At 42.8% G+C, this 23476-nt stretch overlaps 1 protein-coding gene across 2 annotated transcripts in view; it reads left to right on the top strand.

Moving 5' to 3' along the window:
* The first annotated feature begins 1413 nt into the window (after window positions 1–1413).
* AGRN (agrin) overlaps window positions 1414–23476 on the top strand; it is a 524915-nt gene continuing 502852 nt past the window's right edge. For both annotated transcript variants that reach the window (XM_040427048.1, XM_040427040.1), the window contains exons 1-2: window positions 1414–1932; window positions 14207–14468. In XM_040427048.1, coding sequence (XP_040282982.1) covers window positions 1735–1932; window positions 14207–14468 — 460 coding nt within the window. In that variant the 5' untranslated portion in view covers window positions 1414–1734. The remainder of the gene's footprint in view (window positions 1933–14206; window positions 14469–23476) is intronic.

The raw sequence follows: 23476 nt of genomic DNA, 5'->3' as shown, positions 1-23476 counted from the left end.
ACACGGGTGACATCACATGTGACACCAGGGGGCAGGTCACTGTCTCGGCCTACCATTGGCTGCACCCCTCCTTTTTCCGGATGTTGCGATATGCATGACAGGGTTATGCAGCGACGACCGTGGAAGGATCTGAAAGGACACAGGCATTGGGGACCAGGTTATTATCGTCTATATGAGGGCATTGTGTGTGTGTGTGGGGGGAGTTTACAGGTTTGGACAACCTTTAATGGCTGCGCAGCACCTGCAATAAAGACTGACTAGACAGTAAAGTCCAACTTAGTTGCATTAGAGACCGCTGCAGTATGTATGACTGCGCACTGATAGGTTCTCCTACAACAGTGATACCCAGTGGCATACATAGAGAAATAAAGGCCCCATAGCAAGGAATAAACCAGGCCCCCCACACAGGACAGAAGGATTTCTACCTGAACCCTTTTCAATGACCCTTGGGCCATTTTTCACTGCCTCAATTACTAAAAGTTGTTCCTTTAGAGGGTAGAGTCCTGACCAAGTTTTCACCCCCAGTAGAAAAGGAGATAATCCCAACTAAGACTGGGCCCCCTCTATGCCCATGGGGCATAGCAGTCGCATGGTCTTCCGCTATGGTAGCTACGCCCCTGGTGATACCCCTTATTGCAAAACCAAGAGTGCCTGAGGGAAAAAGCATTGTTCCACCTGTCACCCATACCATGCTTTACCCCGTATCATTTGTTCACATCTTTGTACACATCTAAGGTTACATTTACATATTACCTTCTTTGTCGCAATGATTGACCGCAATAAAAATGCATTTGTTTTTACAGCAGTTGCTGTGGTTTTCCAATGCAGTAATTGCTTACATAGCTCTTACAGTTTCATTTATGAATACTATCTGGGCAGTTACTACATCACAAAGCTGCAGCAGACCTTTAAGCCCAATTTCATGCGAAGTCGGTTAACCTTAAGTATAATTTTGGCATGTGGGCAGAAACTGGGGAACTCAGAACATACAGACTCGATGCAATCAATCTTTTGATTTACTAGTCTACACGACTTCTAATAATTTGCTTGTAGTTTGATTCATAGATTTAAAGAAAAATACTCTTTTTGAAAAGTGGAAGTGCCAGGATGCGAGTAAATCCAGCATCATCCCACTTGACTGCATGCCTGCAGTGCAGATACACTGTGCCCTTCTTCGCTATTCTTCCTCCCAATGCAGTCCCTTGAGCACTGGGATCTAAGCCAAGATATTCAGAAAAGGCTTCACTTGCAACAACGGCATTGTTGCATGCGCACCTTTAACAGGCAGATCACGTTGTGCTCCCGATTATCCATTAACCTGATTTAAGCCGCATTTCCTGGAGGTGGCGCTTTGCTATACTTTTCCCCAAAGAGCTACACATTAAGGAAAGAGAAGTGGAGAGCAATCAGATACAGTAGGAGGGAGGACAGAACCACCACTGCCACCCCCTTGTGCTTATCAGCAATTCAGATTGCATGCAAATCCCCTCCAAGCCCGTGTGAAGAAGACCTCACATTTCTCCCTTTGCAGAGTAGCACTAATATCTCCTCCCTCCCCCTCCCCCTTCTCCTGAGTGGGTTTGTCTTCTCTCTCTAAGTGGAAAGGTTTTCCTTGCTGTTACAGCAGCAGAGCCAGGGGGAAGCCCTTGTATCTGTGCACATTTTGGTGAGCTGCCCTCACCTTCTCCTCTTTTGGTATCTTTTGCCTTGGATGCGCCGTTCTTCCCTCTGGACATGGGGAGAAGGTGGATGGCTTCAGCCATGCCTGTGTGGACTTTAGCAGTACTGGTGACTCTGTTTCTTGGGAACAGCCAGGGACATTGTCCTGATAGAGAGTTGGAAAAGCGAGAAGAGGAGGCAAATATTGTGCTCACCGGAACAGTGGAGGAGATTTTAAATGTGGACCCCGTGCACCACACCTACTCATGCAAGGTAAAAGAGGGGCACCGATCATTGGGTAGGGGCGATCAAACTTGACGAAACTAGCAAAATCCATTCATTAAGGGATTAGATTACCGGCATCACTACTGCGATCTGTTAACCATTACGCCAATTGTCTGTGACCACAGACACATTAACCAATTAAATAAGGGGACATGCCTACCAGTTACATTGGCACTGGGCGGGGTGAAGCACAATATATATTAAAATGAGTAACATTAGACTGATCAAACAGTCTCAGTCTGTAGAGATAAATCACTTGTTGCTTTGTGTGCCATTGATACAGCTCCATCCTCGTCTCACTGCCAGCCTACAGGCATCTGTATTACAGCGGTGAAGGCGTGAAAGATAATGTAATGTATAAGATATGGTGCACACTTTTACATTGTGTTTTTACTTGGCAGACTCAGGCTTCATTACATTGTAGCCTGAGGCTAAGGAGGAATGGCGTTTGATGATAATGTGGCACTAAGATCATGTCCCCGGTCCTGGGAACACCTAAACTTTCCTTTGACCTGAGGGCCCTTTCAGTAGTTGCTTAACAAGAAAAAAAAAATAGTTTGGTGGAGCAGGTGGAGGGAGTATAGAAGATATGTCTAAGGCAGGGGAAAGATGATAAATTATAACAAATTATTAACTGTTCAGTGACCAGAGCCAACAGAACAATCCCCATGGGCATGGTCGTTAGAAGTGCAGATATTACAATATATCGCATGATAATATTTTGACTGTCAGCGGCTGATGACGTGCTTAGATGCATATACAGTATATATATGTACACGCCTTGTCATATGATTATAGAGCTAAATACTATAGATCAAAGGTGGCCTCACTTCCTAGCCGCTCCTTCCAGACGTATTTCTATTTAACCCTCTTCTGCCTGGCTTAATCTCTTCCATTCATTGAGGATAAAAGTCCAGCCATCCAATAACTGAGTTGTTCTGAACCTCTTCCATAGCATTTATAAGCTCTATCAGCACTTAGGAGCAGCGTGAACATGTGCTTTTTTTTTTTTTTTTCTTGTGATCCTGCAAAGAAGCATGTCATTTTGATATTTTTAGCCGGCTGAATGTTAAAATAAAGGATTCTTGTCCATAATATCTTCCCACCGTGCCGGCTGCAATCTGTTATTAGGGTTTCAGAGTTATATAGAGAAGTCACCATTTTGTAAATGCACCTATTTAAGAAGCTTTGTAGTTGAAACACTTGTAGCTATTGAATTCCCAGGCTGGCCTCAGGCTGCCCCCCCCCCCCCTTTTTTCTAAGTTTTAAGACCGTAGTTGAGATTCTTGATCAGTTCAGAATTCATGTCTGAAAGATTACAGCAGACTTAACCCATTGCAACAATGAAGGAATGTGTCTGTGCATGCTTGCCATTTCGAAGATTTTAGCAACTGGAAAGATTTATTGCTTTGCAAACAAGTTTCTTCTTGTCACTAATGCGGGACAAATCAATAGGAAATCTAAAGGGATTTAATGGCTGCTGAGTATCCTAATGAGTCCCAGGCTAGGGAACAAATTAGACCAGAATTAAGGGTTTTGGCTGTCATCAGTTTTTTCAAAGAAGAGAAGCAAAGGCGTTAACTGAAGAAATCTTTGAAGTGGGATATCTGGTATATTGTATCTCATGACTGATTGGAATTGCTTTGAAAGCACCCCCTCCCTACCACCCCATGGACCCCTGCAGTATATAACATAGCCTATGATGTGAAGTTATTTGTAGTCACAGAAAGTTGTGAACTAATGTTTTCCAGTTATCGGATACTGATTATTGCCTTTATACTATAAGAAGCTTTCTCATAATTGAGCATTTTGGACATTAACATTGATGGTGCTCATCTGAACAGAGGGCCATGGGAGTAATGGGTCCAAACTGCTTTAGTGCTGGTGGGATGTTTTCATAAGTTAAGAAGTGCTAAAGTTAATTGGCGTGAATGTCAGTCCTGTGGCTAATTTGTTTTGGGCAGGGGTACAACTACAGGTGGGGAAGGGGTTGCAGCTGCACCTGGACTCTAGAGTTTGAGGCTGCCAAATAGGCCTGTGATTATATGAGGACACCACCAATATAATAGATAATGGTGATTAGTTCAATGTCCTTGTTTCAGATTTAGCATCAGGGCCCAGGAGCTTCATCATATACCTCCGGGCCTAAAGCTTATATTTGGGCAGATAATCTGTCATATGACTGCTTGTTAGCAATGATCTTGCAGTTCAATACTTCTGCCCATTACCCAATGGGTAATTGGAATCTTTCAACAGGCTTAAAAATCCTTGTTTGCCAGTGGCAGATCATGCTGTGTAATCATGATCTGCTGCCAGCAAACAATGATTCAGTATGGGGCGAGTGATGGCATTAGCGCTCCTCCCCATACTGCGGAGGAGATCCTTGCATGTGATAGCAGTGATCTCCTCCGCTGGTAAGCAGGCAATTTCTGTAAAGGAACACTTCCCTCCTAACATCTGCCTGTGTGATCTGCCAGTATAATGTAAGCTTAAATGATAACTGTCACATTATTATTTTTTTTCAATATGGGATTTTGGTGATTAATATCACCTTGTTTGTTAACTTTTGGCTCTTTAGTAAATAACTCCTAAAAACCACATTTATGTCCCCAGTATATGCTATTCTTACCTAAGATTAAAATCAGGTTGCTATGACTCATCCGTCTTCCAATTGTGCTCAGATGGAAGATGAAGGACGCACAAGGAGGCCGTCCTCCTGTGTGCATGCGCGTTCATGTTGCTGGCCGGAACTGTCAGCGAAGCACAGCGAGTCTCCCCGAGTCCTGCCGAGTCTCGCCAAGTCCCGCCCGAGATCCGATGGTATATTCTAACTCCCAGGCGTTCCCATGGTGACGGGGAAGCTTGCCTGGGGGTTAGAATATCCAGGGCCATGCCGCTCCCAGGAGTACATTTATAAACTGTATTCCATAACTTTAACTGTAATCATCGCTCATCTCTTGGATACCTTACTCAGCTCCGGTAACAGCAGGCAGTGTGGGCGGCGCTGTCACGTGCCTGCTCCTCCCACTAGGCAGGATTAGAGGAGGGGGATCTGTGGATGGCACTTTTTAGGGGGGGATCTGTGGATGGCACTTTTTAGGCGGGATCTGTGGATGGCACTGTTTAGGGGAGGGGGATCTGTGGATGGCACTGTTTAGGGGAGGGGGATCTGTGGATGGCACTGTTTAGGGGGGATCTGTGAATGGCACTATTTAGGGGGGATCTGTGGAAGGCACTGTTTAGAGGAGGGGGATCTGTGGATGGCACTGTTTAGGGGGGGATCTGTGAATGGCACTATTTAGGGGGGATCTGTGGATGGCACTGTTAAGGGGGGGATCTGTGGATGGCACTATTTAGGGGGGGATCTGTGGATGGCACTGTTTAGAGGAGGGGGATCTGTGGATGGCACTGTTTAGGGGGGATCTGTGGATGGCACTGTTTAGGGGGGATCTGTGAATGGCACTATTTAGGGGGGATCTGTGGATGGCACTGTTAAGGGGGGGATCTGTGGATGGCACTTTTTAGGCGGGATCTGTGGATGGCACTGTTTAGGGGAGGGGGATCTGTGGATGGCACTGTTTAGGGGAGGGGGATCTGTGGATGGCACTGTTTAGGGGGGATCTGTGAATGGCACTATTTAGGGGGGATCTGTGGATGGCACTGTTTAGAGGAGGGGGATCTGTGGATGGCACTGTTTAGGGGGGGATCTGTGAATGGCACTATTTAGGGGGGATCTGTGGATGGCACTGTTTAGAGGAGGGGGATCTGTGGATGGCACTGTTAAGGGGGGGATCTGTGGATGGCACTATTTAGGGGTGGATCTGTGGATGCCACTGTATGGGGGCTCTTGTTTTGCGGCACAATCTGATCTTTTCATGGATACCATTCAAGGGTGTGTACTTTTTGATCACTTTTTATTTAATTTTTTTATGAAGAAATGAAGTGTCCAAAAATGGTGAATGTCGTTTTTATGTTTACCTTATGGGGAATATTTTTTAGTATTTTTATACTTAAAAGGGTGTTTTCGCACATTGCGACAACCATGATGTTTTTTTTTGCAAAATTGGGGGTGATTGGAACTGTATTATTATTTTTTTTTTCAACCAATAGCTTTGGAATATATAAGAAAATCGCATATTTCCTATGACGCCTATTGCAGGCTATGGCTTCATAGGAAATACTATGCAGCAGCCTGGGTTTCATTCATAGAGACCATTACCATTAGTTTTCTGTGTCCAAGCTAAATTGAGGCTCCAGAATCCAGCCACTTCCTAAAGTATATGTGATAGAAGGAGGAGGAGGGCGTGTTTAAGTGTGGAGAGCAACCATTGGTTGAGGTGCAGAAGCTAGTGCACGAGGAGCTCAATGCATTGTGGGTAGTGAGGGCAGGCGGGATTAGCCTCAGGGCTGTGGCCAGTGGCAGCCATCTTAACAGAATAGTGAAATTGCAGTTTTATGCAGACTGGTTGCTAAGAGCTAAATCTTCTGAAATATGGGGTAAGGCTAATGGACAATCAGAATAAATTAGTAAGTGCCTTGTATTAACTTTCTCTACATGATAAATGCCATGTGCTGAAGTGAGACAAACCCTTTCAGTAGAAGATATATTGAAGTTATAGTTATATAATGGACATGGACATAAAGTCCAGACTTTTAGATTTCATTGAGGGTATGCACATTAAAATTAGATGAAGGGTTTAGGAGTTTCAACTCCTTTTATATGTGGCACCCTGTTTTTAAAGGGACCAAAAGTAATCAGACAATTGACTCAGGCTGTTTGATGGGCAGGTGTGGGCAATTCCTTCATTATTTAATTCTTAATTAAGCACATAAAAGGCCTGAAGTTGATTTGAGGTGTGGTGCTTGCATTTTGAAGATTTTGCTGAGAAGTAAACATGTGGTCAAAGGAGCTCTCCATGCAGGTGAAACAAGCCACCCTTCATCTGCAAAAAACTGAAAAATCCCATGGGAAAAATTGCTACACTATTAGGAGTGGTAAAATCTATAGTTTGGTACATCCTGAGAAAGAAAAATAGCACTGGTAACCTCAACAGTGGTGGATGATGGCAGAATAATTACCATATGGGGAAAAACCCCTTCACAACAGCCAACCAAGTGAACAACACTCTCCAGGATATAGGCGTATCAATAGCCAAATCTACCATAAAGAGAAGACTGCATGAAAGTAAATATAGAGGGTTCACTGCACGGTGCAAGCCACTCATAAACCTCAAGAATAAGAAGGCTAGATTAGACTTTGCTTAAAAAAACATCTTAAAGAACCATCACACTTCTGGAAGAACATTCTTTGAACAAATGAAACCAAGGTCAACCTCTACCAGAATGATGGAAAGAAAAAAGTATGGTGAAGGCATGGTACAGCTCATGATCCACAGCATACCACATCATCTGTAAAATATGGTGGAGGCAGTGTGATGGCTTGGGCATGCACGGCTGACAGTGGCACTGGGTGTTTATTGATGATGTGGAAATTCTGGGGTTTTCAGAGACATACTGTGTGCTCAGATCCAGCCAAATGCAGCCAAACTGATTGGTCGGCGTTTCATAATACAGATGAACAATGATCCAAAACTTAAAGCCAAAGCAACGCAGGAGTTTATTAAAGCAAAGAAGTGGAATATTCTTGAATGGCCGAGTCAGTCACCGGATCTGAACCCAATAGAGCATTTCACTTGTTAAAGACTAAACTTCAGACAGAAAGGCCCACAAGCAACAGGAACTGAAAACCGCTGCAGTAAAGGCCTGGCCGAGCATTAAAAAGGAGGAAACACAGCATCTGGTGATGTCCATGAGTTCAAGACTTCAGGCAGTCATTGCTAACAAAGGGTTTTCAACCAAGTATTAGAAATTAACACTTTATTTACAATTATTTAATTTGTCCAATTACCTTTGAGCCCCTGAAATGAAGAGATTGCGCTTTAAAAAATGCTTTAGTTCCTCATATTTTTATGCAATCATTTTGTTCAACCCACTGAATTAAAGTTAAAAGTCTGAACTTCAACTGCCTCTGAATTGTTTTGTTCAAAATCTATTCTGGTAATGTACAGAACAAAAATTAAAAGAATGTCGTCCAAATATATATGGACCTAACTGCATATCATGGGCAGAATACATACAAAAATGGTCCTAGTTATGGTGTAGTTGTGTAACATCATGGCACATCACTTATCCCAACACAATGTACGGTTGGTGGTAACATTTGTTATGGGCCTGGTTTGTGTATTGCTTTGGCAGTGTGTGGTCAGTGTACTGCATTGTCACATCTGAGTAGTTAACACATCACATTTACTAAGCGGATACTTGACATTCCAGAGTTAAGAGAGTGGAAGCGAAGGAAAATTGAGAGGAAAGACAATGATAAATGTAAAGGTTAATGGACTGAATATAGCAGATTGCCTATATGGTAATTATAGGTAGGCAGCTGCAGTATGTTATATATTTTAGGCTATGCTCTTGTCAGTTGGTCCACACACTAGAGCCAGACGGACAAAGAAAGTTTCAGGGTTCAAGTAAAGTTTCTTTAAGGCCTCATTCAGACGGCTGTAGTGTTTTGAGGATCCGCAATACACGGATACTGGCCCTGTGTGTTCTGCAATTTGCGGACTGCACATGGCCGCAACCATAATAGAATATGTCAATTCTTGTCCACAATTGCAGATAAGAATAGGCCACACTCTATCCTTTCTGCGGGGCCATGGAACGGAACCACGGATGTGTGTTGTCCACATCTTTTGTGGCCCCATTAAAATGAATGGCTCGGCACCCGTACTGCAAAATTGCGAAACAGGTGCGGACCCATTCATACAGCCGTCTGAATGGGCCCTAAAGGTTATTTTGGTATATTTAGGTTAAAGATGGGAAAAAACAAATTAAGCGCCGGCCAAAGTAAGGAAGAATTATGGAAATGGCTCAGATAGTTGAGCCCTGCTGTTTCCATAACTCAGTAATTACAGAAATTGCGTAGTTTGATGTGCTACCCTGTTTGCATAGCTCCTATTCAGTGCTATGGGAGTTAAGGAAACAACGCTTGGATGTTTCTTTAACTCTGGCTACCCCCAGCCAGCACTGGGGTTTATTAACTCAACAGATGGAGTTAAAGGGGTTGTCAATCCCAGTCTCTGCTGCTCTTGCATCATTAACATGACCACTGCAGCCAAGCACTGACCTTAGCAGTTACGTGCCATTCATGCACACATGACCACTGAGGCCAGTGATTGGCTGCAATAGTCAATTGAATAATGTACAGCATTTAATCGCTGCAGGGCCAGTGGGGAACAGAACGGTGTTGCTGGAGTGGCAGCACATTTAAACAGTAGTTTTTCTTTATTGTATAAATATAATTTTTTTTAAATATCGAAGATAAATTCCTTTATCTTCCCCCAATTTATGGCACGTCTCTAAAGGATCAATGTTTCTCTATTTTTTCTGATATCTCTGATGATGAATGCCAAAATATGGTCTTCCTCTGGAATTCTGGGAGGGAAGAAATGCAAATGAGCTCTTAACAAGCTTTGCCTCTAATGCCACCAGATGAAAGGCAGCTATCCTATAAGTCAATATTCAGCTCTTAAAATAAGCCTTGAGACATGACTTGGTTATTAAATAAGCCAGCACCTCATCTGCAGACAGCTGTTTCGGGGTGATTGCCCCTCATCAGTGCAGAGCAGAGAGTACTGGCTTAACTCTGCACTGATGAGGGGCAATCACTCCGAAACAGCTGTCTGCAGATGAGGTGCTGGCTTATTTAATATCCAAGTTATGTATCAAGGCTTATTTTAAGAGCTGAATATGGATAGCTGCCTTTCATCTGGTGGCATTAGAGGCAAAGCTTGTTTAGAGCTCATTTGCATTTCTTCCCTCCCAGAATTCCAGAGGAGCATGTATGGCCTATAAGTCTCCTCACACTGATTAAGGTGCTCTCTCCCTAAGGAGAGTTAGTTCCCCCCTTGCAGTGTCCTCTTAAGAAACAGATTGTGCCCTTGCTGTGCCAGTCACTTCATAGGTACCAGCCTGAGCCCCCATAAGTTCCAACCACTTTCAAGTGTCATATACAAACTTCCGCCACAGTGCCTACATATGCTGACCCAGAAGCACCACTGTGACTGGCTGAATAGAGGTAAATAGTAAAAGAGTCACCACATGATATTTGTGGGACAGACCAGTCAGACTTGGTCAGTTCTGGATAAAATGGTAAATTAGTCAATATAATAGCAAGCTTGTATGACTGTGTAACTGGAAAATAAAGGGACCAGCCTGTGGAGGCTGCTGTAATAGGAGCATTTTGGTTGTCACTAGAGATGAAAAATTGCTCAAAATTCAATTCAGGTTTGATTTGGCTGAATTGGTCAACCAATTGGATTCCAAATCAATTCTAACAAAATCAAAAGTGCTTCAATGGCCTGAACACTCTTTCTCCCCAAAATTCACCTAAATTAAATTTTTACAAATTTCAGATCAAATCCCATTAGTTTAGAATCGATTTTCTCATCTTTAGTTATCAATAAAGACTGCCAATTTAATTTGAGCAAAATGGCTGGGTCAAAATCCAAGGAGAAAGCCCCTTAGGAAAGTGAGTGTTATTGCTTTGAGTTAATATAATGAGTGGTGTGGACAAGTTAAATTAGAAATCTTTGGGTTCCAGGCAAAACTTTTTTTTTAAAAGGTCACTGAGTTTTCATAAAACGTTCCTTATTTCATAGCGACGTATCAAATGTTTTGATTGGTGATGGTCTGAGTGCTGAGACCTCCACCGATTGCTTACATGTAGCGCTCTCCTTGGTGCAGAGACAGATTCAATAGAAAGTCTATGGGCATGTCTCGATCCATTCCTTGCAATATGCAAGTGTTCCTCTCTCCTCGTTCTGGTGACTGGCGGGGTCTTCTTGACACTCAGACCACCACCGATCAAAACCTTTGATATGTCTGCATGACATATCAAAAGATTTATAAAAAGTCAGTGACTATTTACATTTTGCATTAGAATAGTACATATTGCCCATCATTGCCAAAGCAATTATGAAATTATCTTTTCATGTCTGAAAAAATTAAATCTAGCACTGAAATAGTGAAGTTTTTTCCTTTTTTGTTGTGATAATTTATTGTCTATAAAATGTTTCAAGGTCTCACAGAAAAACTAAAAGTCTAATTCAGTGAAAGGTTGTTTTCCCCTATTGTGGAGGTCATTTATAAGGGGCAGGCAGAGCACAAAACACTGTTTACATAGTGCAAACATTAGCTCAGTGATGGATTCAGTAGGACTGTGATCCTTTGTCACTTCTACCAACATTTATGGAAGAAAATTAGTGACCCCCTCCCTTTTTGGGAAAATACACTTTGATCTGCCTAGCAGTGCCCTCATTTATTTGCTAAGTCTTTCAGAACCTTCGCTAACCCTTTTCAGGTTCTAAAAATTAGAACATTTGTCCAAAACTAGATCTGTGGTCAAGTATGTATTTTCAGTCTTTGTTCAGTTCTAAAGTGTTGGTTTAAGAGATATCTCTCTAATATTCATTTTCTTTCATCAGCCCAACATGTTAGAGTAAATGTACAGAAATGTCTTTATACACCAGTGCAACCCAGTTGACTGCAGTATCAAACTATTTGCAGGGTTTGTTTGTGGTCTGTAACCATGAGAATACATTGTTCTGCATAGGAGCTGTGCACAAAAAAGCGGTATGATATTTTTTAGCACCCCCACTGATCAAAACCTTTGATTGGTTGCTATGACATATCTAAAGCTTTTTGAAAGAATAGTTTTACTTTATTGCTACAATGGAAAATTTTGATAGGGGCATGTTTAAAATTTATTCCAATAATTATAATGACATGTTGGTGGTTTAGTGTATGAAAAGGGACAGGTTTCCTTTAAACCCCCACAGTTTCCATTAGCTTTTAGTCTCTTGAGTTAACATGTATGACTGAACACGGCAGTTTGTGTCTACTGTTTTAAAGACATAATACAGGCTGCTGTGTGTTCTGGATCATCTTTATATATAGCTCTGTGTTGTGCCATTCTTCTATGATTCCTACTAGAAGTTTATAAATGAATTGCCAGCAGACTACAAGAAAGGTCCATCTAGTTGTTAACAGATGCTCCAGAATTTTTATTACATGGGGAATGCAAGTAGTTACTAAATCAAACATATCAGGAGAGGTGACAGGTCCTCTTTAGAACATAAAAAGTATTAAAAGAGGTTATCCAATAGTAGAAATCCCCCCCTCATGTCTTGGCCCATCCTATAAATCATACTTACTCGGTCCCCAGCCCCCGCATCCTTCCGGATAGCTGCACAGCCGCCACTGCATTTCCCCATCTTGCAATGAAAACATCCGGCGATGGGGCAACAGCCAATAGCAGGCCTTGACGCGGATTCTGGGGGCAGGGTAAGTATCGTCTATAGGAGGGGCCCAGGCATTGTGAGGGGGTATTTATACTATTGGATAACCCCTTTAACACATTTTGGTATATTTTGCTAGTTATGTTTTGCTGTTGTTCTTTATTATTTCCGTTCTTTTTCTGACACTACTTAATTGTTCAGTCATTTGCTCTCAATCAAACTTCAATTCCATATCCTTGGCCCATAAATAAGTGGAGGCCAGATGGATTTAACTATATTGTCTGGATCATAATCGTATTAAATAGGGTGTTTAATAGTATCCTAGGCATTCCCCTGCTCTTGTAATGTGATTGGCAGTCCTGGGCTGTGCTCTATATCAGCGCTCTGTGGTTGAACAATTGGCAAAATTGATTTAAATTGGTGTTTTTGCCATATCCACCGCTAAGGCTAGGTTCACATCTATGTCCAAGGCTCCATTTGGGGCCTCTGTCACACATTTCACCAAAAAGAGCAAACAAAATAAAAAAAAAGGTATTAAAGCAGTGTCCCAAATGGAAACCAAATAGACCCCATTACAGTCAATTGGATCTGTTCTTTTCTGAATCTGACACTTTTTTGTTATTTTTCATTTTGCTCCTCTAAGGGAGCAGAAGGTCGGAACCCAGGTGTGAACCCAGCCTACCATTTGTACTCTTTGTTCTGTTTGTTTGAATATTACGTTACCTACCTAATCTTGCCATGGATGACTTGTGAGCATTTGGTGGTATTTCGAATTATATATATTTAGACAAAAATCTAATAGTATGTTTATTTCCGCTCCATAACAAATAACCTATGAATAATTTAATGGTACGGACACAGTCAGGTTTCTTGATGCAGTTTTGGTAGCCAAAATTAGGAGTGACAGGCCGTCTCATTTATCATTTTCCATGCTGGTTTTTGGCATAGAAAATGACTTAAATCTATGCCAGCTCACTTGCAAGTCGCACAGCCAGTGCCTCAGTTATGTTAGGTAGAAGTGCATAAAGTGCCAGCGTAGGGTTATTAAGACCGGCGTCTACAATGCTGATCTTCATTAATGACCCCATTAGTGAGTGAATACCCTAAAAACGTAGTTGTATTTGTATAGTATGTTTTGCTGCAAAGCTTTTTGAGCAACTCAGGAGTTTTTATTACTGTTAGGGCTCATGCCTATGAACGTAATCGGTCCGTGCCCATGCTGTGGACTGCAAATTGCCGTCCGCAATGCACGGGCACAGACCATGGGGCAGCCGCATGCGGATCACGGACCCATTCACTCGAATGGGGTCCGTGATCCGCATCTGACGGTCCGCATGCGGCCGCAATGCACGGGCACAGACCGTGGGGCAGCCACATGTGGATCCGACGGTCCGCACCGCAAAAAAGTAGTGCAAGCGCTACTTTTTTGCGTTACGGAGGCACGGCCGGAAACACCACAGAAGCACTCCGTAGTGCTTCCGTGGGGTTCCGATCCGTGCCTCCGTTACGCATTTCCATGATTGCGGACCCATTCAAGTGAATGGGTCCGTGATGCGGAGTGCACAAAGCCGGTGCCCGTGTATTGCGGACCCGCTAGTTTGACATCTCCGTTTACCTGATTTGACAGAGGAACAGCCTGCCAGAGTTCATCATCGACGGGGAACCAGATGGTTTTTGCATGAGTGCTGGGTTTCGGTCAGACAAAATCTGGTGCAAAAAATGGAGGTGTGAAACTAGCCTTAAAAGATCCCTTTTATGGCCATGACATAGATTAATGTACAACATTTTTTATATTTGGCCGAATATAAAGTAATTGATCTACAAGACTAATTGACACATAATTTTAATGATTTTAGAGTCATTTTATGAATTACTTAAACACATTTTCTTGTTTCCCACTTCAGATTAGGGTATGGCGATACCTAAAAGGCCGAGAAATTGTAACTAATGACATTCTACTGGATGGAGGAAACAAAGTGATGGTTGGAGGATTTGGAGATCCCAGTATTTGTGACAACCAGGTGTCCACTGGAGATACAAGGATTTTCTTTGTCAACCCTGCCCCCCGCTATATGTGGCCCCTGCACCGCAATGAACTAATGTTAAATTCCAGTTTGATGAGGATAACCCTGAGAAACTTGGAAGAGGTTGAATCATGTGTAGAAGGTGAGTACTTAACGTTTGTTTGTATTTAATTTCACAAGAAATGGGCACCACAAGGCATTTAGCAACTTTGAGTAGTAAATAAAAAATTTGAGGATCTATGTGATCAAATAATTTGTCACATGTCCTGTAACTTATAGGGGACAGTTAGATACCACCTTCTATTGGTCAAATAAACCAGACTTCTTAACACTGGGAACTTATTGGTGGTCTTCTGCACTATAATGTTAAAAACAATCACTCTGTTATGTGAATTCATTTAAACTTTTTTTAAAATTTTATGTTGGGTATCGAACATATTTTCTCAGAGAAAGACGCCCCTAACCTTTTAGCATCACAATGGAATGCAAAGGTCATCCCTAAGGTTAAGCCTTTATAATTTAACACATTGTATAATAATGGGGAATATTTTTGCTAGAAACCATCCTCTGGGTTATATTTGAATGCATGTCTGACTTCCATAATTTCCCTTGTAAAACGTGTCGTTTTCAGCTGTCTATTTTGTATGCATTTCATAGTTGTAAATCACCATTATATGCCTTTAGATCTTCAAAAAAATTTGATTATGAAGATATTTCGTATCTTTGATTATGCGTTTTGATCATAAGATCTTAGTCATAGCATGGAATGACTATGATCGGTTCATCCAAGTGTGTTTGTGTTTTCAATGTGGAGACAGGAGAAAGTCATTGCTAGAGAGCACGGGCGGTGGCTTATATCCTGGGAGGACAAAAGGATGGGGGTAAAAAAAAATCAGTTCACCAAGTCCTTTTCTTCCCCAACATCATCTGACGGGGAAAGTTAGGAGCTCCCGATACACATTAGATTGTCGGCCGTTCGCAATGAAAGCAGTGGGTTCAGCCGACAATACATTAAGTTAAGCAGAGGAACAGTCCTATGCAGACAACATGCTCCAGACCTGTCATTTTATGAGGAATCCATTTTTTTTCTAGATAACATGTCCTCTTTAAAGATTAATATAATTTGCAAAGGATATTTTCTAATGCTATAGGTTTGGATGTGGGCCTTGGGGCACTGGTCATCTGCTGACCTACTAATGCCTTTGCTTGTACTAGTTTACATAGATAAGGATTTCCTTCATGAATTGTTTGAGTGAGAGAATTGGTTATATGAGTCAAATGCGCAGCGTCACCTCCTTAGAACTTTGAACTTTATTTTGGTGTATCATTATGAGAGGATAGAACTGGTTTCTGCGGGCGACTGTGAACTTTAAAGAAGTTGCTACTGATTTTGTTATGGAATAAAGATTTGCTTTGGATACAATGGATCTAGCTTTAATGAGTCTTTCCTGTTTTACTCAGAAATCCGCTGTACACTTCCTATAGCTTTAATGTAATTTATTTGTGTCTTTGCAGAATAAAGTAATTATCCTTTGGTATTTTCTTACCTTTCTGTCTTTCTCATTAGAGGCATATGTCCTTAGCTCAGCCCCATTCAAGTGACACAGTTAATGGACAAGAGCATTGCTTCTGGCATAAATCAGCTATGTTTTTCTAGTCTCATGCAACCATTTTAAATGTTGAGGAAAACCTTGACAGAAAAACAGTAAAAATGTGACTAAAGGTAGTACAAAAGGCAGTAGTCAAAAATCCTGACCTCTTAAAATTCAGAGGTCTAAAAACCAGATGGCTTTAGCTGTGAGGGCTCCTACTCTCAATGCTTCAGCTAAGGAGATAATTGGATGAGGAGTTGTCTAGTTGGTGTAGTTCATTCTTTCTCAATGATCGCTCTGCTGGGAGCAATCATACTACCAAGAGTGTCAAAGAGGCTAAATGGCAAATCTCTTCATTAGCTCCCATGGCCATCAACACGTGGCAGTCATTGGAAACCACTTCTAGCTGTGGTTGTATTCACACAGGAGCATAAATACTCTGTGAAATCAAAGAAAGTGATAGATATATTATAAGTCAAAATCAGTTTGGGATTCTAGATTAAAAAATAATAATAATAATATATATATATATATACACTGTAAGAAACCTGATGTGTATCGGCAAGTCTTCAGACCCTTTCACTTTTTTCATATTTTGCTATCTTGTGGCCTTGTGTTAAAATAATAAAAAAGTTCACCTTTTCCCCATCATTCTGCACTTGATACCCTATAATGATAAATTGAAAATAAAATTTTCAAAATCTTTGCTACTACTAAAAATAAAAAAACAAAATCTTGCATTGACATAAGTATTCAAATCCTTTACTCAGGACTTAGCAACTTTGGCAGTGATTATAGCCTCTAGTCTTTTTGGGTATGATGCAATATGGTTTGTACACCTGGAGCTGGGGATTTTCTTCCATTCTTCTTTGCAGATCCTCAAACTCTGTTAGTTTGGGTGGTGTCCGTCGGTGAACAGCCATTTTCAGGTCTCTCCAGAGATGTTTGATTGGGTTCAAATCAGTGCTCTGGCCAGTGCCACACAAAGACATTCATAGAGTTGTCTCTAAGCCACTCTGTGCTATCTTGGCTGTGTGCTTAGGGTTTTTGCCTTGTAGGAAGGTGAACCTTTGGCCCATTTTGAGCTCTAGAGCACACTGGAGCAGGTTTTCATTAAGAATATATCTGTACTTTGCGCCATACAGCTTTTGATCAACTCTGACCAGTCTCCCTGTCCCAGCTCCTGAAAAACACCCCCACAGCAGGATGCTACCATCACCATGCTTCCCTGTAGGGATGATATTGGGCAGGTGATGAGCATTGCCTGGTTTCCTACAAACATGAAGCTTTGAATTGAGGCCAAAAAGTTCAATCTTTGTTTGATCTGACCAAAAAGATCTTATTTCTCACAGTCTAAGAGTCCTTTAGGTGTTTTTTTTTGCAAACTTTAATTTATTGTTTACTGAGGAAAGGCTTCTTTCTGGCCACTCTTCCATAAATCCCAGATTGGTGGAATGCTGCAGTGATGGTTGACCTTCTGGAAGATTCTCCTATCTGCGCACAGGATCTTTGGAGCTCAGCCACAGTGACCACTGGGTTTTTGGTCATCTCTCTTACCAAGGCTTTTCTCTCCCGATTACTTAGTTGAGTGGGGTGGCCAGTGGGTCAGCGCTGTATTGGAATAACCATTTTAACGCGAGATAGCACTCCGAGGTGCCTATTTGAGTTGGGAACCCAACAGCAGTTTTATATTGATGACCTATACTTGGGATCTGATTGGTGGGTGTCTAACACCCGGGAATTCGCCGATCAGCTGTTTGAGAAGGCATATGTGCTCCTGCGGCCTTCTCACAGCTTTTCCTGGGCCAGTAATGACACGTCCATTGGTCACATGGGCTAGGAGAAGCTCAGCCTCATTGAAGGGAATGGGGCTGAGCACGATACCAAGCACAGCTGCTATACAATGTATGGCGATGTGCTGGTTAAGGCTGAGGTTCACATCAGCGTTCAGCCTTTCTGTTCTCCTACTCCGTTATAGGAGCAGGAGAATGGAAAGGACGGATTCGGCACATAACTGAGCCGAACTGAGCCTATGGACCCCATAGACTATAATAGGGTTCGTTAGGTTTCCGCTCAGAAGATGAGTTTGGAGCGGAGACAAAAGTTGTGCATGTAGGACTTTTGTCTCTGCTCCAAAATCATCTTCTGAGCGGAAACCTAACGGACCTCATTATAGTCTATGGGGTCCGTAGGCTCCGTTCGGCTCAGTTATGTACGGAATCCGTCCTTTCCTTTCTCCTGCTCCTATAATGGAGCATGAGAACGGAAAGGCTGAACGCTGATGTGAACTCAGCCTAAGTTGCTAGAAGACCGCTGCATTCACACAAGCACCAGTACCTTCTCGACACCCATCAATCAGATACTAATGACCTATCCAGAGGATGGGGCATCAGTATTAAAGTCATGGAAAACTGTTTTAATAATGTATATTACAAAAAAAAATTTTGGGCTATTTAGAACATTTAAAATAAAGTTTTACAAACGTTTAGTTACTCTTTAATTCTGCAATATCTGTCCATGTCAGTGTGCTCTTGATCTTCCATATTGGTAGGTTTATAATAGAATAATTAACCGAGCAGCCACAAGGCCATATTGTGCACAGCTTTGCAGTGATACAATCATGGGAAATGTGGGGGTAGAGCGTGTAAAATCTATTGAAACACCACATTATTGTGACTTATCCAAGCCATGGATCTCCTCTATATCTCTGTTAGAATGCTGAAATCTATAACTCTGGACACAGCTGTGAGGTATTTGAGCAGCCTAGGGATTATACAGACTCATTGTTATGTTTTTAGGACTGTTATTATTATACATACATGAATTTTATATATATATATATATATATATATATATATATATACAGTGGGGGAAATAATTATTTGACCCCTCACTGATTTTGTAAGTTTGTCCAATGACAAAGAAATGAAAAGTCTCAGAACAGTATCATTTCAATGGTAGGTTTATTGTAACAGTGGCAGATAGCACATCAAAAGGAAAATCGAAAAAAAAACTTTAAATAAAAGATAGCAACTGATTTGCATTTCATTGAGTGAAATAAGTATTTGAACCCCTACCAACCATTAAGAGTTCTGGCTCCCACAGAGTGGTTAGACACTTCTACTCAATTAGTCACCCTCATTAAGGACACCTGTCTTAACTAGTCACCTGTATAAAAGACACCTGTCCACAGAATCAATAAATCAAGCAGACTCCAAACTCTCCAACATGGGAAAGACCAAAGAGCTGTCCAAGGATGTCAGAGACAAAATTGTAGACCTGCACAAGGCTGGAATGGGCTACAAAACCATTAGCAAGAAGCTGGGAGAGAAGGTGACAACTGTTGGTGCGATTGTTCGAAAATGGAAGGAGCACAAAATGACCATCAATCGACCTCGCTCTGGGGCTCCACGCAAGATCTCACCTCGTGGGGTGTCAATGGTTCTGAGAAAGGTGAAAAAGCATCCTAGAACTACACGGGAGGAGTTAGTTAATGACCTCAAATTAGCAGGGACCACAGTCACCAAGAAAACCATTGGAAACACATTACACCGCAATGGATTAAAATCCTGCAGGGCTCGCAAGGTCCCCCTGCTCAGGAAGGCACATGTGCAGGCCCGTCTGAAGTTTGCCAATGAACACCTGAATGATTCAGAGAGTGACTGGGAGAAGGTGCTGTGGTCTGATGAGACCAAAATAGAGCTCTTTGGCATTAACTCAACTCGCTGTGTTTGGAGGAAGAAAAATGCTGCCTATGACCCCCAAAACACCGTCCCCACCGTCAAGCATGGGGGTGGAAACATTTTGCTTTGGGGGTGTTTTTCTGCTAAGGGCACAGGACAACTTATTCGCATAAACGGGAAAATGGACGGAGCCATGTATCGTGAAATCCTGAGCGACAACCTCCTTCCCTCTGCCAGGAAACTGAAAATGGGTCGTGGATGGGTGTTCCAGCACGACAATGACCCAAAACATACAGCAAAGGCAACAAAGGAGTGGCTCAAGAAGAAGCACATTAAGGTCATGGAGTGGCCTAGTCAGTCTCCGGACCTTAATCCAATCGAAAACCTATGGAGGGAGCTCAAGCTCAGAGTTGCACAGAGACAGCCTCGAAACCTTAGGGATTTAGAGATGATCTGCAAAGAGGAGTGGACCAACATTCCTCCTAAAATGTGCGCAAACTTGGTCATCAATTACAAGAAACGTTTGACCTCTGTGCTTGCAAACAAGGGTTTTTCCACCAAGTATTAAGTCTTTTTTTGTTAAAGGGTTCAAATACTTATTTCACTCAATGAAATGCAAATCAGTTGCTATCTTTTATTTAAAGTTATTTTTTCGATTTTCCTTTTGATGTGCTATCTGCCACTGTTACAATAAACCTACCATTGAAATGATACTGTTCTGAGACTTTTCATTTCTTTGTCATTGGACAAACTTACAAAATCAGTGAGGGGTCAAATAATTATTTCCCCCACTGTATATATATATATATATTAGAGAGAGAGAGAGAGAAATAAAATATGGTATATAATCGTTCAAAAATAACATTTTCTCTTTCCTCAACATGTCGAGGAAACAAGGCATCTGAGCTGCAACTGCCTTTCCCTCTTCATTTCTACAGCCTTAATAGTTTCCTCAATTCAGTTTGCTCTTATCATATGCCCAGGACCTGATTAAGGTTGGTGCAGGCCCTGGAAGAATTTTTTTCCCCCTAATTCTCACATAATGCATAACTAATTTTGGCCAACAATACAAATTAGATTATTGGCAGATCCATCTGATGTTAACTCTGTCAGTAATCTAAAATATATTCGGGAAGCTTGACTGTTCTGCCAACTCTGCTGTTGGTGACTACTTGCAACATACCAACATTTTTATTTATTTTTAGAAGTACATTTTGAGTTTGAAGTAACTAGGAGGTAGAAGACCCTAGGTATTGTAAACTTGTTAGGCAATTGACCCTTTAGCCCTCCTTATAATCTGGTAATGGATGTGTAGGGTGAAAAATGCGGTATTTATTTTATGCACTTATATAGCGCTACTATATTCTGCAGCATTAGCATCCAACTGTCCCGAATGGGGCTCACAATCTAAGTTCCCTATCAGTATGTATTTGGAGTGTGGGAGGAAACCGGAGTACCCAGAGGAAACCCACACAAACACAGGGAGAACATATAAATTCCATGCGGATGTTATCCTTGGTCGGATTAGAACCTAGGACGCCAGCGATGCAAGGCACCAGTGCTAACCACTGAGCCACCGTGCCCATATGAGTACCAATATATGTGTAACCAAAAGCTTGGTACTAGGGAAAAGCACATAACTGAGTTGACATAAACCTAGTAATGATCGACAGCAGGGCAGAGGCCTTGGCACATGTAATATTATTATGTCTTACATTTCTGTTGACATAACAACTTTATCTAAAACACTCGATTGTCAGATTTGAATGGATCCAGGGCCGATCCTACACGGGGTGCAGTGGGTGCCCCGCACCCCAGCGCTGTCACCCGAAAGGCGCCGAGCGCAGGGCCGGACTGGCCTGCCGCTGCCGGGATAGCGGGAAATTTCCCGGTGGGCCGGCAAGCCTGAGTGCCGCAAGGCCGCGGCCCTGGTGACAAGTGGGGGCGGCCGCGGCCGGCGGCAGGGCAGAGCAGGAGATGAGCGCCTCCATTGCGGAAGCGCTCATCTCCATAGTCATCTGTATTGCCGTCCTCAGGACGGCAATACAGATGCCTGTGCTGCGGCAGAGGAGGGAGAGGTGTGTCCCCTCCTGTTCCTCTGATAGGCTGCCGGCTTAGTGCTGGCAGCCTATCAGAGGCCGGTGCAGGCGGCGCGATGACGTCATCGCGTCGCCTGAGCCGTATAGCGAGGGACACAGACGGAAGAGGCGGCCTGCATCGCATCGCATTGCTGGAGGTAAGTATAAGTGTATTATTTTTTTTTATTTTTTTATATAGGTACAATACTGGGCTGGCACATGATAAGGGGGGCTACTGGGCTGGCACATAAGGGGGGCTACTGGGCTGGCACATAAGGGGGGACTACTGGGCTGGGCTGGCACATGATAAGGGGGGCTACTGGGCTGGCACATGATAAGGGGGGACTACTGGGCTGGCACATGATAAGGGGGGACTACTGGGCTGGCACATGATAAGGGGGGCTACTGGGCTGGCACATGATAAGGGGGGGCTACTGGGCTGGCACATGATAAGGGGGGACTACTGGGCTGGCACATGATAAGGGGGGACTACTGGGCTGGCACATGATAAGGGGGGCTACTGGCACATGATATGGGGGGCTACTGGCACATGATATGGGGGCACTCTGGCTACTGGCACATGATATGGGGGCACTCTGGCTACTGGCACATGATAATGGGGGGGATCTGGCTACTGGCACATGATATGGGGGGGGGGCTCTGGCTACTGGCACATGATAAGGGGGGGGGGCTCTGGCTACTGGCACATGATATGGGGGGCTACTGGCACATGATAAGGGGGGCTACTGGCACATGATAAGGGGGCTACTGGCACATGATAAGGGGGTCTACTGGCACATGATAAGGGGGGCTACTGGCACATAAGGGGGGCTACTGGCACATGATATGGGGGGCTCTGGCTACTGGCACATGATATGGGGGGGCTCTGGCTACTGGCACATGACATTTATTTTGACTTGTCAAAGCCGTTGACTAAGTTATTGTCAAAGCAAATTGGTGGGGCTGAAGTTGGGGGCTGAAGTTGTTGCCATAGAAACATTGTAAAGGGGAGGAGTTAGTAATATAACCACGCCCATGTGGGGGCGCCAGAAATATTTCTGCACCCAGGCGCCTGTGACCCTAGGATCGGCCCTGAATGGATCCTCCTCATTCAGTCACAATGACAAGTGATGAGTTATACATCTATTGACTATCATTTTAATTTCCCTTTATAGTCATCTTAATTTACAGTAATAGACTAAAGTTGCACCTACACATTAGGGGGGAAATTTATCTTCAGAAAACTGCCACTAAAAAGTCACAAAGTATGGTGCACGCTGTAGGTGCACAACATTTTATGACTAGTTTTAGGCAAAGCTTGCCACTTTTCAAAGTAGCAAACATTGCAGGTTCGATGTAGGTGGCCCGTCACATTTATGATAATCTACCCCAGGAAACTAGAATAGATTATAGTGAAAATTTTCACCAGCTCCCTTGCTGGTGTAGATCTCCACTTTGGCACACAGACCTACACAGATGCTCCACAAACATTAAAAGGTATGCACCTTTTAATATTTGTGGCACATCTGATACAAGCGGTGGAGGGATTAAGATGCCAGTTTTGATAAATCTCCCTGCAAATGTATTTCAGCCGAACCTTTAACTTTGGTGGATTTTAAAGAGTACTAAAATATTAAAAGGGTTCTCCGGTTCTCCAGGAATTACTGATTTTTTTAGCAAGTGACCCCAGCCTGCCTCCGTAAACAGATGATTCATACTTACCTGCTCCCCGCCACTCCGGTCTGTCATGAGACCTCCACTGTGTCCATTTTACAGTCCCCAGCTTGTTTTCTCCCC

This window comes from Bufo bufo, chromosome 1 (assembly GCF_905171765.1).
Source record: "Bufo bufo chromosome 1, aBufBuf1.1, whole genome shotgun sequence".
Lineage (NCBI taxonomy): Eukaryota > Metazoa > Chordata > Amphibia > Anura > Bufonidae > Bufo > Bufo bufo.
The sequence above is the reverse complement of the archived record's forward strand: the minus strand, read 5'-3'. Positions and strand labels throughout refer to the sequence as shown.